The sequence below is a fragment of the Onychostoma macrolepis genome, chromosome 24, assembly GCF_012432095.1.
Source record: "Onychostoma macrolepis isolate SWU-2019 chromosome 24, ASM1243209v1, whole genome shotgun sequence".
NCBI classification, from domain to species: domain Eukaryota; kingdom Metazoa; phylum Chordata; class Actinopteri; order Cypriniformes; family Cyprinidae; genus Onychostoma; species Onychostoma macrolepis.
Genome location: NC_081178.1, coordinates 5,796,430 through 5,816,169, shown reverse-complemented (window position 1 = coordinate 5,816,169; position 19,740 = coordinate 5,796,430). Strand labels below are relative to the sequence as shown.

Here is a 19,740-nt window from a genome sequence, read left to right as displayed (position 1 = left end):
TTTTTGGTTGTTTTTTTGTTATTTGGCCAAAATATCATATTATAAAATATTCAGCGCTTCACACAAGCTATTTGGCTGTAGCTCAAATAGTAGAGCATGGCGCTAGCAACGCCAAGATCATGGGTTCGATTTCCAGGGAAAGCAAGAGCTGATAAAAATGTAAAAACTGTAACCTGAATGCAATGTAAGTCGCTTTGGATAAAAGCGTCTGCTAAATGCATAAATGTAAATGTAAATGTGACTCAACAACAAATGATAGACTAAGACACTCATCTCTGCTACTTAAAAACAAACAAACAAAAAAACATTATCCTTTATGAATATAGTGTTTTTTTGAGTAAAGAAAACGCTGTACTTATTAAATCAACAGTTCTTTATTTACCTTCAAACTTTATTGACGAGAGAGGCGGGAGGAACAATGAGGTTTGACTGACAGTTTGAGGAGCCAATGGCGTTACGAGTTTTAGTGGCGGAGGCGTCACTTACTGATCCAGGATCAGTGATCCTTAGGCTACCTGTTATATTTTTGATTTGAGCTTGAGTTTCAGAAATGCTTTGGAAAAATGTAACGTTAGCTTTTGTTGACGCAATCGCGCTACTTGATCAAAAATAGAGCTTCGCTACTGAAAAGCTACTTGGTTCAGAAAGCAGCGACGCTACCACCACGCTACTGAGAAATGTAGTTAAATTAGTAGCGACGCTACCGCCCAACAACACTTATAGTCAGTAGAATGTCTGTTGGGACACCATCACAATAAAGAGTTAGCAGATATTAATCAGACAGTCTACATGTAGGTGCAAAGTTACTTATTGTCAACAGAATGCTCAAAAGGGACCATCAAAATAAAGTGTTACCAAACATTTCAATAATCCACAAGTAATCCACAACAATTAAATCCATCTGTCAACTATCTCGTGAAGTGAAAAGCTGTGTGTTTTTAAGAAACAAATCTATCATCAAGCACCGATTACTAGAGAAAATTAGCTTTGATGTGAAGAACAACAAGGGATGGACTTTTTCACGGGAAGAAACAAAATTATGGACTATAATCTCATATTTTGGGCTAAAAGAGACGATTTAAAGTTAAAATAGTTTAATAATGGATTGGTTTCTAACAAACACGCAGCTTTTCACTTCACAAGACAGAGTTGTGTGGATTACTGTGATGTTTTTATCAGCTGTTTGGACTCTCATTCTGACGGCACCCATTCACTGCAGAGCATCCATTGGTGAGCAAGTGATGAAATGTAATGTAAACTTTCTCCAAATTTGTTCTGATGAAGAAACAAACTCAGTATCTATACAGTATTTTGGATGACCTGGGGGTGAGTACATTTTCAGCAAATATTAATTTGGGGGAGGAATATTCCTTTAAAACTGCTAAATATAATAATTTCCCCTGTCTGCTGCCTTTGATTAAACCTAATTGATGGCCTTTTAGTTTAATAAACAAATTATTATGGCTGAAATAACAGTTGATCTGTTTCATCACTGTCTGGACACATAGTGCATCTAATAACTGATGAACACTAATGAGTGAAATATTGGATGGATGTGACATTAAACATTCAGAATGAGTCCAAACAGTCTGTCCTCTAGTTCAGACTGGGAAATTAACTGTGAATAAAACTATTCTATGCATTACTTTTGGCGCTAATTAATGTGAATCACTCCATATATAATTCAGTACTTCTAAAACATTTTCCCCAGGGATTAGAGGTCAAAGGTCACAACTTCAATGGCAATTGAGGGTCAAAGGTGATGATAATTACACTCACCAATCTGTATTCAGCCACAGAATAATTATGATGTTCAGTCATTGCAGCAATTGCCTAATGAATACTTTGAATCGTTCACACATGGCTAGAGATGTAATTTATATTTTCAAAAATCTCAGCTATGAGACTGAAAATTGCAGTCTGAAGGGTGTGATATGTGTGTTTCTCTATTCATTTTCCCCCTGATTTATTTATTATTGAAAGTGTGGTCAGAAATGTAAATGTCATAATATAAATTGCAAAGGGTGAAAAACAAATTTTCCAACTAAAATAATGAGACATCTTGGGACTAAATCCTTTCTTATTTCATTTCTTCCTTCTTTATTATTTACCTGAAAAGACAGATCACGTCTATATAGTTGTGAAGTTATTATGCATGTGTTTTTATGGTATTGGCTCAACAGAAGCCACCGTGTTATTTTGCCCAATAATATTTCCCACAATGCACTGCACAAATGTATTATTGAGGCTGCATCTGCCATGTGCTACTTTTATCCCTAGTGACCCTTCAGAGTTTGAGAGGCACTTAAATTCATAAAATCTTCAAGTGTTGACTGAAACCTTGTGAGAAAAACAACTTTTGCTTGTTTACTTGAACTTATGCCGATATGAATTTTGTTGGGTTTTTATGAGGGGAATATCTTTGTATCCACACTACAAAGGTAGGATCACCTCTAATCTTATATTGTATTTGATCTGAATGTGATTTTTATGGACTTTACATTCATGTTGATGGCAGAGTCACTGAGGGTTTTTGAGTGTGGTGTCATTTTCTTTTAAATCTATTGAAAAGAAAATTCCTTATTGATCAGGATGCAGCCACATTGAGGATTAATGATAGAGAATAAATTAAATATAGATTAAATGATAACTGAAGGAATGCGAACCGGAATCCTAAAAGAACACTTTCAGAAAGAAGAAAAAAAAAAAAGGGAAATAAATATGGGGCTGAATTGACTCTCTTGAGGTTTAGAGCATTGATTAAATGAAATCCCGTTTTTTTGATTATGGCAGAATGGGATTACATGGATGAAAACCCAGGAAAAGGAAATGCTGGTTGCTCACACTGCAAATGTTCGGACCAGAATCATCGCCACATCCAGATTGATTACTCACAAGCTCACAAGAAGAGCCAAGATGATTGAATTTCCATAGCTGCATTGGTGGACTATTCAAGCATTGAACAACAAGAGGATGAAAACCAATAGATAACAGCAGTAAAATCTGAGAACCAGCTATGATTTTCTTTATTTCTTACATTCTCTTCAAGAATAATTGCTCTTGTTTGTCCTATTCATGCATCCATTCTATATTTAGCATTCAAAAGAGCAGGATTTTTATTCAGCAAAGATGCATTTAATTGATCGGAAGTGATAAAGATATTTATCATTTTAGAAAAATACTTTTTCTGTTTCTAATAAATGCTGTTCTTTTGAACTTTCTATTCACCAGAGAATCCTAGAAAATGCATCAAAGATTCCACAATAAATGAATTATAACTGAATGGATGATTTAATGAAAAAACAAGCAGCACAACTATTTTCAACATTAAGAATAATAAGAAATATTTCTTGAGCATATTAGAATTATTCCTGAAGGATCACGTGACACTAAAAATTCAACTTTTATCACAGAAATAATTACATTTTAAAAAGTATCAAAAGAGAAATATTAAACTATTTTAAATTGTAATAATATTTCACAATGTTACAGTTTTAACATTGATATCAAATAAAAGCAGCTTTGGTGAGTATAGAAGACTTAAAAAATTTTGTATTTTTTTTTAAATGTTACAAACCCCAAACCTTTGAATGGTAGTGTGTATATGAAATAATATTTTTAAAATGCCATGTATATATAAAGCTCTCTGCAATTTTATATTGTAGACCGATGTTTCATAAAGTTAGCAGTGAAAATGGCAGTCATTTTCACAAGCACACTATTTTGAAGCTTCACTGGCGTTTTTGACCAATAGGTGTCACCGGCGTACAGTATTTCAATAGATTCAAATTATTTCGCAAAGCATTGATTCAAAGATTCAGAAAGATTGGGCTGAATCCCAAATATCCAAATAAAAATTGTGCACATGCACAAACGATTGTTCAGTTAACTGCATTAAAAAATCTATTATTATTACTCCACTCTTCACCACAACGGTAACTCCCAAAAAGATAAAAGCTCTCTAAATCCCAACATAACAGATCATTTGCAACACGAAAAAGTCTCCCTCTTTTCTCATCCTACTCAAAACACATAAAATAACACTTAATTTCAACATTTATTCTCCCAATTACGGCAATTCCGGGAACTAGAAATCCCCTGCAGGAATGAACAAACATGATTCATGTAATCTCTACGCAAACAGATGAAATAAACTTTATCATTTTAAATTACTCCCTGACAAGGACTATGCTCCATTAGTTAATTCTATAAGTAACTTGAGCAGGTAGCAGAAATCTATTTTTGAGTAAGTGATGGCAGAAAACAACATATTTTCGAGGGACAGCAGGGCACTGTGTACACAAAAGGATCCGACAGGAAGTGCGGACAGCAGCAGTAAACATCAGCCGTGGCCTGGATTTACTGTACTAATGTCAGATGGAGGAAAATACCCCGATGCGCTCTGAAGCGCCAGCCCTGATTCGCATGGATTTATTTTGTCTCCTCCTTTTGTCCATGACAACTCCCATTATTTTAGGATCACTAACCGAGACGTAGTCAAATCCCAGTGATTCAAAACAAATTGGCCTGGATCAGCCACATTATTTTAGAATGGCTCATCACTGCAGTACCATTCCTGCGGGATGAGTCGGATTACTCCCGCCCTCCTTTCTGCTCCCCGTTTGGTACTTGTGTTGTAATTTGTTGTGGTAAAATGTCTCAAACTATGATCATCAAATTCGAATTAAGGAAATCAAATTCACTATCATCAATCACACAAATCTTTTCTCTAGAAGGACTGACAACATAGAGCTCAACAGTAACCACGTCTGGGTTTCAGAAGCAGGCTTAATTTCTCATTCATTTTCTATATAATCATTTCTGAATTTTTGGCAGTAAACAGTTCTAACTCTTGAACCAAATTAGCAATGAACCACAACATTTGATTTTAAGATTCACAACAGTGCTTCGAAGGAAAATGCACTCCTTAAAGGAACGGGCCAATTACTTTTAAAAGTGGCGTGATGGATCAAATATGTCTGTTTTTAGCAGTTTGAAATGTTAAGAAATTTCAAGCAAGAAATCACTAATATGTGTTTTATTTAGGTAGTAAGCTATTAGCTTACCAAGGAGATCTGAAATATTGTATGTCAAGGGAGCATTCGCTTTCATCTCAATGGCATTCTCTAAGCTAGGATGCCGTCATTTTTGCATCATTGCTTCAGTTTCTGAGATGGCTTATTTTGAATGGCCTTTAATGGAGAAAACAGGCTTTATGCCCACATAATGGTGTAGTTACGACTGCTACCAGCAAAAATGATCAAAACCCAACACTATCTCACGACCAATACGTACGTATTTTATGAGGTGGATAATTCGTACAAATTTCTACAATTTGTGTAGACCCCTGTTATGGGTAGGTTTAGAGGAGGGGTTAGGGGTAGGTCATTCATACGAATTGGGGAACTCTTAAAATACGTACAATTTAGCAAAAACCATATGAATTCATATGAGTGAGATCATATGAATTTGTACAAATTAGCCACCTATAGATCTGTCTATATAACCTTACAGAAGTTTGGGGTTTATAAGATTTTTGTTTGAAGATTCTGGGTGGATAATTCTCTTATGCTCACCAAGGCTGCATTTATTTGATCAAAAATACAGTAAACTTAAAAGTACAGTAAAAGTATATTTTTGCAATTTAAAACAACTTGATTCAATTTTTATTTATTTTAATATGTAATCTATCTATCTATCATTTTTGACAAATTGTTTTTCTGGTTAAAATTTACAGTTTAAGTTAATTTCTTTGATTATATTATATACATGCTTATATTCAAATTTGAATTGCAAATTGAAGTGCAGTTTAGTGAACTGCAATGAATTATGAACAAAAGAGATTTAGGGTGTTTGGTGGTCCTCAATTTTTCTTTTTTTAATAGTCTGCCAACTGAAAAATGTTGAGAACCACTGTACTACGCTATGAAATAAGCAATGAGTTTCAGTATAGGCTCCATTTCACCCATTCATGCAGCTTTAATTACTGAACATTATCGGTTCTAATACTGCTGCTGTACTGCATAAAAATGCATGAGACGTTACCGGCACAGGCAGAAATATGATCATTCTGCTCACGTTACCTTTCAGCTATTACCAATTATTTCTGCTGAATAAACACTGTGTCAAGGGAGGAGCCACAAGGTGCATTTTCCTACAAATTAGTCAGGAAAGGACCTGTCCCCCTTCACACGAGCGACACCGTAATCGATATCCCTCACTTCTTTTAATGCCTAAAGCACAACTGCGGAGACAAAGAGGTGGTTTTGTATTCAGCATTAACTGCTCAGAGCTGCAGTTCTGTAAATTTTGGATGTCAAGCGAAATGTCAATGCAAGAAGTGCAGGCTGTGGCAGATTGTGCAGATTAAAATATTTTAATGAAGATTTTCATCCCAGACAGAGCTGTTTCTAGGCAAACTAGGTGATTGCCTGTTAAGAAGACGCCAGCAAGGGAAACAGTCCGCCTATATGGCATTAAAATAGCCAGAAACAGCCTTGGATCCTGGGAATTCAGGTCTGGTCTTTAGTGTGTTGAAGCTCTGCGAGAAGGTGTAGATTGTTGACTGACTGCGGTAAACCTAGAGAGGAAACAGAAAAAGAGATCTGAGTGTTATCACAGTGCATTACTCAAGCTGTTTGTGGGGGGAAATGTTGTATAATGTATTATTAGTGATGTGGAGTATTTATCTAACAGCCCTCTATTGTTATTAGAGATATAATGCAGAATATAGCTCATGACCTAATACCCCAAACCCAAGTCACCCCACACTGTTTGTACTAATTCAAACAGTGCTTTTACTTTTCTAAGCTCTCAGCAATCAATCTCTGTCATTCTACCTATCTATTAGGGGTGGGTGATAATAAACCAGTAGACACGATTAACTGGTAGAGATTTTGGACTGTCGTCTCTATGGCGGTTACATGCTCACGTGACATTTCTGTGCTACATGGTCATGAAAACTTATCGCTTGAACTCACTTTCATGTGCAAAAAGGCTCATCTTTGCAAGTGAAACCAAACAGCTGAAAAAGAAAACATATGTGCAACAGTATATCGGATCCGGGCTTTATACAAATTATAGTTTTTTGTGATATTAACACTGGAGACAAGAATTTTGAAATTTATAAAGATCTTATTTATAGCAAAAAATAACTATATTGTGTTTGTGAAATAAAATTACTCATATCGTGATATAAGATTTTGGTCATATTGCCCACCCTTAATAACTATCTATCTATCTATCTATCTATCTATATCTTAGCAACCGCCTAGCAACACACTAACCACTCAGAACACAAAAGTTTGCAATGACCCCCTTTTTCTTTTCTAGTTTCCTATGAGTTCGTCCTCATAAATATTTCAACTCACACATTTTTGAAATTCGTGTGGCTTTGATCAACAATTTTTAATATCATCAAAGCCATAAAATGATTATTAAATTACAGCACACACCAGGCACCCTACAGTGGCTCAATCTCACCTACTTTCCCTCTCCACCATTATTCATGTAGGTAGGTGTTAATTTAGGTCTTATGTAAAGTGTTGCAGTGAGACTCAGGAGGTTCGGTGTTATTCCAAGGCATTAACCCAAAGCTTTAGCAGTATAATAAGAATTAGCATTTCATACAACTTTTTCCATCGAGTATTACAATAATTACTGGTACAAGCCATATTCTGAAATATTAGCAAAATTATACTGCATTATTAAGAACCAAGTCTTGTATTGTACGACATTCACAATGCACATTATGGGAGTAAAAATGATGATGACGGTTTCCTTCATTCACAAAACGACCATTTAAAAGTTCAAAGTTCTCGGCTCACAATTTCGCCACCTAATTTCAAATCGGCACGCTTGCAAATTGATTATTTTAACATCAAGAGAAACTCTTCCTCATATAAAACCACGGTACTTAATGAACAGATTCTTATTTGCCCGCTGGGTGTCTTCTGACACACTCTGAAAGAGTGCTCATTATTGACTCATTAATGAAAATCTTAATTAAGAACATCATTCACGGCACTGCCATTCAAATGTGTGCTTGTCTGTTATGAGAACGTCTAAATCTTCGTTTAACTTCTAGTTAAATGAAGGCATTGCAAGATGAACATTTATACATCTCAATGAAGTGGTAATTGGCTGTTTGTGTCTCAGAAAATGTACCCGCTGCAACTAATCACAGACACACATAAGAATCGCTCTGCGTGGCAAATTTGTAGTCTATTGTCTTTCTGTGCATACTGTTAAATAGAGATGTTGGCATTTTTCTGCATTTTGGATTTATTTCAATTTCAACCACTCCTGGTCATTTTCTAAGAGGATCATAGATGTATCACAATCAAAGACATATAATTATGACAGGACACATATCAATAACACAGACAATCTACATAATGCTCTCCATGTCATTTTCATATAGGATAATTATAATGATCATTACTGAGTCTATTTCTTACCATGGCTCATATCAGCTAAATCTGAAGAAAAAAAAAAATCTAAAATCAAATAAAAATTACACCTGAAATCATTTTCTGAAGACAATGTGAGCTGACAACCCGCTAGTAATGACACACCTCTCCTCAACAAACTGCACAATTTGAGGTAGCATTCATGTTTGCAGCACAAATGACGTGGGACGAGTTACGCAACACAGTTTAATAGGCTTAAGGATTTGATTCAGACTTCTCCAGACAGAACAGGTGTTTTTAGTTATGATGTTATGACTTAAGAAATTCAAGTGATCACTAATTAAACAGAGAGAGAAGGAGAGGGATGGGAGGAAAGAAGTCATGTACATATGCTCACTCATACACAGCATGTCTGGCAGCTCACCTTTGCCATCTTCTGGTTAATAATAAAATAAAGAGTTTGAGATTGAGACTGTAACATCCAAGACAATTTTCAATCATCTGACCTGACATTTTGCCATATAAACAGACAATTTTTTTTTTTTTCGGTTTTAAATTAAACAAGTTCTACAATGACCCGGTGTGATATTTGTAAAGGCTGGGTTTTATCAGTAAGTCTATTTCACAGTTGACCTGTCTTCCCTGAAAATCAAAAAGCTCTCTATAGCCAATAAATTGGTGGTTTGAGCTTTTTGAGCTCCAGATAAAATGTTGAAAACTATAATTTTCCAAGAACTGTAGGCACAAATCTCACTAATAATCAAACAACACACGTTTTCACGATTCAAAGTCATTCGCAAGTCATTTTACTTTCATAACTGAGTGAAACAAACAGCATATTTATTGAGAAAAAGAGAGGATATTATGCCATAAAGACCCTCTGAATGCATATTTGTATTTCACTGCTCTGCCATCCATTGTTTTTCTATTTAAACGTGCTAGGCAGACATGTTTGACTGTTGTGCTAGCGTCTAGCACGTGATACAGCGTTATGAAAAGCGCAGTCACATTTACTGTTGTTTGGCGAATTTTCTCGGTCAAAATTAAGTCATTACAATATAAATCCTTTAGGATTTAGGACATGCAGATTTTGCATATCGTTTAAGTTGGTCACACTAATTTGCTGTTTTGACCAACAGAAAGCAGCTTTGTTTAAATGTGAATTGTATGTGGTATTTAATATAATTAATATATAAATTAATATGTGGTGATGAAATATTTTATTTTTACGTGCATATCACCAAGCTTACACTAAGAAAAAAAAAAACAGTCCATTACAATGTCCAAAACAATTGTCCTAGCAATAAGATGAACACTGCAACATTATAGTAGCCTATTAATACTGAAGTCATCTGAGGCCATTTTCATGATAATCCATAACGAAGACGCAAGATGGCGGCAACAAGAAAGAGTGAGTCTATGGACGCTGTTTCTGCCACAGAATAAAACAAAAAATGTCATTAAAATTAAAAAGGCAATGGCGTCTTTTTCAGAATTGCAAAATATAAACTCTTCGCAATCAGAATTGTGAGACAACTCGCAATTAGCTTTTTAATTTTGTTATTCAGTGGAATGCAAATTCCAAACTAATTTAGTTTTTCAGTGGGGAAAAAAAATAATTGCGAAATGTAAACTCAGAATTCTGAGAAAAAAGTGTTTATAACAGAAATGCAATATGTATCATTCCAATTACACAATTGCAAGATATAAACCTGCAATTCTGATAAAAAAAAATTAAGTCTAGTTAAGTTAGAATTGTCAGATATAAACTCGCAACTGTGAGGAAAAAGTCAAAATTGTGAGATCGCAATTATCTTTATTTTTTTATTTCATGGTGGAACTCAGTAACGTAAACTCAGGATTCTGATTAAAGAAGTGAGAATTGCAAGATGTAAACTCACAATTACGAGTTCAGAATTTGAATATAAACTCAGTTGTGAGATAAAAAGTTTCTTTTTTTATTCTGTGGCTGAAACAAGCTTCCATACAAGTCAGTGTGATACAAGTAACATGAAAGTAGCACCCGTTTCATGCTCTACTGCACTGCCATGAACAACAATGAATATTAGGAAATGATAGACCACTGGATGAAGCAACTGATTGGTCTAATATAACATATTTAAGTGTATTTTATGAAATAACAGAAATCTTTAAGGTAATCTCAGACAAACGTCGAGTATGAAATCTTCATATGGCAAGATAACTCCTTGAAAATGAATGAGAGAAGTATCTATGCTGCAGGCACTCAGGATTTACAGTTCCCATAAAGAGGCGTGGAGCGAGACATTTTCTGTGGCCTGTGTACAGTATCCTGTCTTATCTCCACCTCTCAAACTGCTCTCTCAGGATTCTGATGACAGTAAAGCAGCTCTCCTGCATGAATTGAAGTGCCTTAATGCCTGCAATGGCATTTTAAAGCCATTTCAGGGAGACCGTGAATTTGCCATCACATGGGTTGAGACATTACGATGGTAGATTTGGCCATAGCTAAAACTGACATTAATGCGGAATGGTGCACATTATTTGGATGTTTGTTTCAGACATATAAGGTCTAAGGTAAATGCTTTCAGATGTGTTTATTGATTTTGCACTCTGAGAACATTTAAAGCTTTCAAATCTACTCAGTTGTGCTGTTTCATCTCCGGGAAGCTTCTTAAACGAGTTTCAGAACGTAATATACAGGTGAAATTTCATTTTCTCATTCCTTTTTCATTTCCAAGAATAATATTGTTTATCCACCAGTTATTTTAGTACGTGCCGTTTGAAGAAAAAAAGGCAAATAAACAAAAGAAACCATTTCAGCGAAAGTATTCAGGGCTCTATAGAGAAGCAGCTCTGAATTAAACATGCAAAATTATGCATGACAATGTAATTTTTGAAATGACATGTATGCAAAAAATTTTAAATTGGAAAGGAGGGAAAAGCAATTGTCGCTATCACAGCTCATATCTTCACCTCTTCATCACTGTGGCCTGAAAAAAAGGATTGGAAATTTGCTTGTAACTAGAAGAGAACATCCAGTGACAAACATACCTAATCTTGCTGTACCTGTACAATGAATATTGAAATGAAGTTCAGCCCAAAGGCTATTTTGCTTGGAAAATTAAATTATTACATGCTGGCCAATGTAGCCTGAAGCTGTGACAGTTTAGACCGCTCTAGATCAGTGGCTCTCAACCTTTATAACTCCAAGGTCTCCCTTTGTCAAAGTCAATTTTCGAAGGCCCCCTACACAGACTGTGATTTTTCATCTTGTAGTTTTGTTGAAAATAATGAAAAAAAGGGTGCTTTTACCAAACAGAATTATGGATTTCAGCATATTAAAATAATTAATTACTAAATTATAAGGAAAGCGAAAAAACACATAAGAAATCTGTAATGCAGTGGAAGTTCTCTCTCTTTTTTTTTTTTTTTTTTACTGTGGACATTCTTCATAACATTATATAAAGGTTATATAAAATTTTTTTGGTAAGTCCGTAATATTTTTTTAATGTTTATGAAAGAAGTTTCTTATGCTCACGAAGGCTTCTAATTAATTTTAATATATTAAAATGTTCCATTAATATCTAAAAATATTCCATCATTTTAGCTTCTAAAATATTGATAAAATTACATAATATTGAACATAATTTTAAGATATTTTTAGACATCACTCTTGGAAGTTTACTGAGGCCACCTAGTGGTAATAAGAGAAGTTAGAAATCAACTTTTCTTGATGGAGATAAAAATAAGTAATGAAAAGAAAAACTAAAACTAGGACAAACCTAGTCAGCCCAAAAAAAAAAAAAAATCCACACTCTGAAATAAAATATTTAGTTTGGCAATTCTAGTTTCGATATTGTTCGAAAAGTAGATGGAAGGGAAATGATTTTTAACCAGAGTTAAAATGAAAAGTGGGTGAAAGTGAAGTTAGAGCTGTGTCTGTCTAATGACAAAAAATTGCAAATGTTTCCATTATAGAATGATATGGTCAAATGTGTGGTCCATGGAGATGGAAGCTGTGGAATTCTGTATTGTACAGCCATCTAGTGGCAGTATATGAGTGGGATCCTCCACAGGAGATCAGACCAAAAATAACATGAACATGAAAAATGAGCTTTGTGGGAGTCTTAATTCATATTAATACCATTAGAAAATTTGATTGATTGTTGACTGCTACTGGGGCATGTTGTCACACCATATGGGGCGCTGTCACAATGTAACCTGACATTAAAAAGCCAAATATATATATGTGTGTGTGTGTGTGTAATATATAATATTTGTGTTTAATAATTATGCAATTAATATACTGCATTAAAAGACCATTTGAAAAATGTGACAATGTGCTCCAATAAAAATGTGATGATGAAAAACAACTCAAGTGTATTAAAAGTCTATATAAATAAATGAAAAATGAAAACAACCAACCAACATATCTGTTTCAGTCCAATGCATTTAACCAATGAACCTGCGAGCATAAAATCAGAAGTGAAAGTCTATTTGCATGAGCAGGGTGGAGTGATTCTCCCGGAATAGAACAGCACGGTGCCAGATGTTCACTGCCCCTAAGGGAGCACGATTTTACATTCATAAATAAATGATGCATGCGACTCCTACCTGTCGTAGGGGACTCAGATATGGCTTCATTCCCAGGAGAGAGCAGGATCTACTGGGAAGCATCAGGATTGCCTGGTTTATGGGATCTTGTCATGTGTTACTCTGCAGACACGCAGCTCTCCTGTCTCCCAGCATTACTTGAGGGATTTTATTGCAGCTGAATAACCCATTCTGCTCACTTTCTTCAGCCCTCAGTCACCTCTGACATGTTATGCACACACATATGGAGGAGAAATGCAGAATACGGATGAAATTTGCTTTAACCACTTTTATTCATTATTTTTTTAACTCACTTAAAAATGAACATTGAAAAAACTCTAATTTAAGGGACATCAAGGCAATTTCAAGGAAACTGAAACAGGTGCACAAAATATTTGTGTGAGATGATAATATGCTTCGAATTAACAGATAAAATATTATGTTTCTGGAGAAAATTTTTAGATAAAATATATAATTATTATCAATGGATGTGAAATGTAAACTAAATTGTTGAATGACTTCTGTATTTAGTATATAACTTTTATCTATATAGTTTTTTTTAAGTTCATATAGTAAATAGTTCAACAGCTGCTCAACTCAACAACTCTATCTATAATAACCAAAATAACTTTTTGAATTTTTTACTTTTTAATTGTGATCAATCAATTAAATAATGTTCATAAATGGTCTGCTGATATTTGTTCTCTTATATTTTTAAAACACAATGATATCTATTCAAAATATCTTCAGTATTAAGAGACTTGAGGGTTTATCAGGTTTTCATTAGAATTACACATTTATTTTTCAGGATCCTACACAATAAAAATTGTTATATAAATAATAACCAGACAAAACTTTTATATAAAATATATATAAAAAATATAAAATAGTAATATCTAATTTAAAAAATACACATTAACTGATTGTATTCAAATCAAAAACATTATCGAATAGGACTAAAAACAACCTGATTACATTAAACAGACTATTAATTTAACTTAAAATTAGCTGTAATAGCTAAACTGGAACACTTACAGAAATGTTACGAGTATACAAGAACATTAATATACACTAACTAAATCTATACTCAACAAAGTAAAGTAGGTAGTTAGCAACACCAACAAAAGTCTTTTTAAGAGTAAAATTTGTGGCCAGTTGCATAAACTGCTTAGACTAGTCTTAAAAAGTTATTCAACTTTTATTTTATTTTTTCTGAAACTGAAATGTTTGTTGTAGGTTTTATTTATTAATTTAATTTTTTTGCACTCTGTAATACTAAAGACAGCATTGCTTGCATCTCAGCATGTAATCCTTTTTTCCATAAAGAGTAAATGAATTTCAAGTATTGAGCTTTTACTTTCTTTTATTTATTTTTTTTAAAGAATTTATTGATGACTTGAAATCATGTTACATGTGGATTGAAGAGAGCACAGTATCCTCTTTTTTCTTTTTATTCAAAACTTGTCATCAATTTTTTAAGTCAGTTACAAAAAGGTAGATTAGTAGCTATGTTTAAGGACTTTAACTCCCTCCTTACATGTGACATTTTTACTCAGAAATATTTCATCTTTATGATACACTTTAATCTATATCCTTTAGAGGAAGTTGTGAGACAGTGAGACATCTACTCTAATAGGAACAACTTTTTCCACATAGAAACATATCCTATACCGCCCAACGAAAGAAGTATTTACACTGACAAGATCATTTGCATTAACAGAACTTTAACCTTAACTGGTCTTTATAACCTTGTCGGTTTAGTGTTTCTTGTACAAGAGCAACATTTAATGACAGTAGAGCTGACAACAGCTATGTTTTCCATCATTCCCATCTGCATACTGGCCATTGGTATTCAAGGTAGGTCAAATAAGTAATGCTTTATATTTTTAATCAGACATGATGAAGAGATTTCTAACCATTTATTTTACAGGCTCAAATGCACAAGTGACAGTAACTCAACCTCCTCAAGTCCTAACTTCTCAACGTGATGAAACGGTCAAAATAAACTGCAAAACCAACTCACCTGTTGCTGACTGTAGTCTCTGGAGGAACTGTGTGTTCTGGTTACCAGCACAAACCTGGACACGCTCCCAAACTCCTCATTTATTACATACATGAACGCCACACAAATATCCCATCTAGATTCAGCGGCAATGGCGCTCACACTGACTTCAATCTGACCATCAGTGGAGTCCAGAAAGAAGACGAAGCACAATATTACTGTATGACCCGACACAAGATTGACAATAAGTATGTGTTCACACAGTGATAAAGGGTCGTACAAAAACCTCCCTCAGTCTCATTCACACTGACTGCACTGATACACAACGCAGGTGCTGATGGGGAGGAAGAGAAACAGCACAATAACACACTGACTGGTTATATAGTACGATTTAGGATTTAGAGATTAAAGTTTATTTTACATACAGTTTTAGACTTTTATTAATTTAATGTGCCAGTAAAACTGAGATTAAATCTAGATTATGCATTAGCGAATCTCGTTTAAATTACAGATCAAGTTTTTAATGCTATTTAACTATTTATAATGTTATTTTTAATACTTTTGAACCGAGGTGTTGTTCTCCGTGATAAAAGACTGTATAAATGTTTTTTTTTTTTTTTATAATATTTAATTCACTCTTACATCCTTTTTTATATATATATATATATAGGGCAAGAAAACATTTAAACAAAATGCTAAAAATAGACATTTTACTTTTAAAAGCAAAAATTATGACAACACCATTTATTTACTTACAATAAATGAAGCAAAATCTATTTAATTGTCATGTTAAATCCTGGCCCATTTGTCTTAAAATATAATATAATATATAATATTCTTACATTAAAATTAAAATGCGATAAATTGCAAATATTAATATAATTGTAAAATCATATTAGATTACTGAACAGCAACAGCATGCATCATTTAAATAAAGCAAAACTTTATTTGCTTTATTTATCTTGAACTTATTCGAACATCATTGTCATATATTTTTTTAAATGTTTTAAAAGTGTATATTTAAAAAAAAAAAAAATGTATACAACGTTTGACTTGCTTAATCAAACTATAAGATTTAAAGTTCTGTTACATACTATATACAGAAACCTGTTACACATGAAATTACACCCAAGTAAATTTTTATGCTTATATAATACAACTTGAATTTTATAGGGTGTACAAAATAAAATATGATCATAGGTCAATACTGTTGCATTAGGAGCAAATCTCTTTTTGGCCTTCATTATCCTTCATACTATTATTTTATGGCCTGATATTATGCACTGTTAAACAGGTTAGTAAAATATCATAATTTATAGACTTTTATTTTTAGTTTCTTTATATTTAGTTAGATATCTACCTAAACTTTAATGGCATAATTCCGGTGTTCAAGTGAAGATTATTGGTAACACTTTACAATAAGGTTCATTAGTTAACAACATTAGTAAACATGAACTAAGAATGAACAATACTTCTACAACATTTATTAATCTTAGTTAATGTTAATTTCAGCATTTACTACTGCATTATTAAAATCACAAGTTGTGTTTGTTAACATTAGATAATGCACTGAGAAGTAACATGAACTAACAATGAACAACTGTATTTTCATTAACTAACATTAACAAAGATGAATAAATAGTGTAATAAATGCATTGTTTATCGTTTGTTCATGTTAGTTAATACATTAACTAATGTTAACAAATGACACCTTATTGTAAAGTGTTGCCAGATTATTTTCATGTGAACAGCACAATTTGCATTGTCATTTCAGTGGAGCGATACTGTCGGCTATATAATCCTATGGCTTTAACCTCATAACTATGATCTGCTTTTATAATAATCAAACCTCAACAAAAATGGCATTTTTAATTTTTCTTGTCATCTTTTTTATGTCACTGACTCGTTCTGTTCAAGGTAACTTTCAGCTTTAAACTCTACTTTTCTTTGTTGTATTTACATTTTTTTGTACTTTGTGTCTTAATAATTGTATTACCATTAACAGACTCCAGTGAAGCGAAAGCGACTCAAAGCCCTTCGAAGAAGACTGTTGAATCAGGACAATCAGTTACAATAACATGTGGAACCAGTCTTGATGTTGGTAAATGGTGCAATAGTAAATACTGTCTTAGCTGGTACCTCAAGAAACCAGGAGATGCTCCTAAACTCCTCATCCATAGTGGAGATACCCGATATTCTTCCACCCCATCTCGATTTAGTGGAAGTGGATCTGGTAAAAATTTCCAGCTGGTCATCAGTGGAGCACAGAATGAAGATAGCGGCGAATATTATTGCTTTAGTGACTTAGGTGGTCATAGATTCACACAGTAATAAAGACCCATACAAAAACTTTCTTCAAGAACCTGCTGGGATCAACCGCAAATGCTGTGAGAGGAAGTGAAACAGCTTAATAACACACAAACATATCAGTGGTGAAGCAGACATTTTATAGAAAACATCATGTTTCAGTGGATTAGAAAATAAAAAGATATCAAAAACAGTAGCAAGAAAAAGAATAGTACTAAAAATGTCATTGACCTGTCCTGGACGAAAACTGGGGGTTAACCTGTGGTGCAACATGCTATGCTTGTAAGAGTGGGATTCTATAGGATCCGATTCTAATCGAATCTGCTTTGTGACAGACGAGTTTACAAAAACAAAAAGGCAACATGCAAGGTCACTTTACATACTTATGAATAGTGGACATCCTTGATTTAGTTTATTGCCATCCTTTTTACACTTTGTTCAGTGATTCCGAGTCTTGAGCTTTGTTGTCAGTGTAGAATCAAAATAACACGCACTGCATGCGTCAAGCGAAAGCCCACGTATACAAATGAAAAAAAAACTATTTCGTGGGAGTTTAGATACTTAGATCATGTTCAAGTTTTTTGTGGAGAACTAGTAACAAACAGAATACAGCACAGTATCTACCCGTGCACATTAAATGCAGCCGCGGCCCACGGAATCGATTAAAAAAATAATCGCTAGATGGGGTTGTTTACCCATACCATACTCCATTTAAAATATTTCAAACAGGTATTTTGCGTATTAATAATTACTATGAATCCCTTAATGAGACCATAAAACAAGGCTACATGTAATTTGTAGTTGGTTCACATCACAGGACAAAAAAAGTGATAAAATCTGAGAAAATTGTGAAAATCAATTTAGTCATTTTAATAGAGATAGTTTAACTTTATTCAGTTAGGTAAATGCTCATGACAAAGAACTTCTTAGTGTATCCCACAGAAATGTATACATCTTAACGCATTCCACAAAAGTCATCACCAAAACCATATAGTTTGACAGCTGGTTAGCTGGTTGACTAACCAGGATCCTTCACGTTTCTTACATGTGCGATCTGTATAAAATGTGTGGTTCTGAAATTATTTTCAATTAGTGTTATTAGACACCAGCAAACAGCAATGTTTATATAAGGCAATACATTCCTGTATATGCAAAACACTCCAACTGCATTTCAAGACATTCTCGTGATAGCTGACAGGGCAATGTGTGGACTGCAGAGAGAATTACAATCACATTCATTTGATTGGCCTGAACGCAACTTCTTTCATAAGATATATTTGGAAGATAGCATTTTGGGGAAACTGACAAGCTAAAAGACAGGTAACTCCCCAGAAAATGTACATTCTAGTTGACCCTTCTATCCAATCATGCCATATTAATGCTAAGTTTATTATTTCCTCAGGACAGTAACATTATCTACGCAAGTAAGTCAATGTTAATGCTTCTAGCTATGCTACCTCTGATTTTAAAAAACGTGGCCAAACACAATTCATAAGACAAATAGACATTGCATTCTTAGCGTTAAGCTTAACTTCTGATGTTTATAGCTAGCTAGATCAACAAATCTGGTTTAATGACATATATAGTGCAACTCTATCACCGAGTACTGAGGTTTTTTAACACCACAGTAACACAAAAACGCACATGCACTTGCAATGTGTTGGCATCTGTATTAGCATACTTGCGTAGAGTATGTTTCTGGCCTAACAGTAGTTTTTATGTGTTATGTCACAAAATGAAGAAGATTGGCAATATTGAACTGTAACAAATTAGCTTTCCTAAACTTTATTTTCATCTATTGAGCTCTCCACAGCAGACACCTCCAACCTACACCACATACGACTTTTCTCAAGAGAAGTCGAATTGCCCTTAAACATCCCATGGGATTGTGGGAAGGACGGTTCCTACAGTGACACCTGGAAGTGCTGGACGGAGACTCGGGGAGGTTAGCACAATCATCTTAGATGGGCATTTTTGGTGCCCCCTAACCTGGTCAATCACATGTTGTCATAAAACCAGTATTCCATGTTCTGTCATCTTTTTGACCACAATTTCAATTATCCATACTAACTGACAAACTGGATCATTCCTTTCCATTGTCCTTCTCCTTCTGTTGGCGGTCCTCCCTCTCAGGTTCCACTGGCATGTAAATGTCCATCGCCATCGCAACAGACCATTGTCATTCATATGGTTGTTACAGCACTAGCAGAGCCACGGTGTCGGTTCAAAGCTTCCTCCAGGAACGCCATGATCTTGTCACCATCCTCCTGTGGAAATTGATGGCAAAATATGGGCATAGGACAAGAAGTTGAACAAGAAGTGAACTTTTAGCTCTAGCTGCTGCTTCCATGTGATTTCATGTCACATACAAGAAATTATACTCATATGCATTGAGATGATGAAAATAGGAAATTTGCTATATGTAGTGAATCAGTGTGTTTTTTA

At 34.2% G+C, this 19,740-nt stretch overlaps 1 protein-coding gene across 5 annotated transcripts in view; it reads right to left on the bottom strand.

Annotated features, from left to right (window-relative positions):
• Window positions 1–3,008: 3,008 nt before the first annotated feature.
• nrbp2b (nuclear receptor binding protein 2b) overlaps window positions 3,009–19,740 on the bottom strand; it is a 39,135-nt gene continuing 22,403 nt past the window's right edge. For 2 of the 5 annotated variants that reach the window (XM_058765375.1, XM_058765371.1), the window contains exons 18-19: window positions 13,008–19,562; window positions 3,009–6,580 (exon numbers count right to left, since the gene is read on the bottom strand). In XM_058765375.1, the coding sequence (XP_058621358.1) occupies window positions 19,479–19,562 (84 nt within the window). In that variant the 3' untranslated portion in view covers window positions 3,009–6,580; window positions 13,008–19,478. The remainder of the gene's footprint in view (window positions 6,581–13,007; window positions 19,563–19,740) is intronic. The other 3 variants (XM_058765372.1, XM_058765373.1, XM_058765374.1) reach the window with 3 other exon arrangements.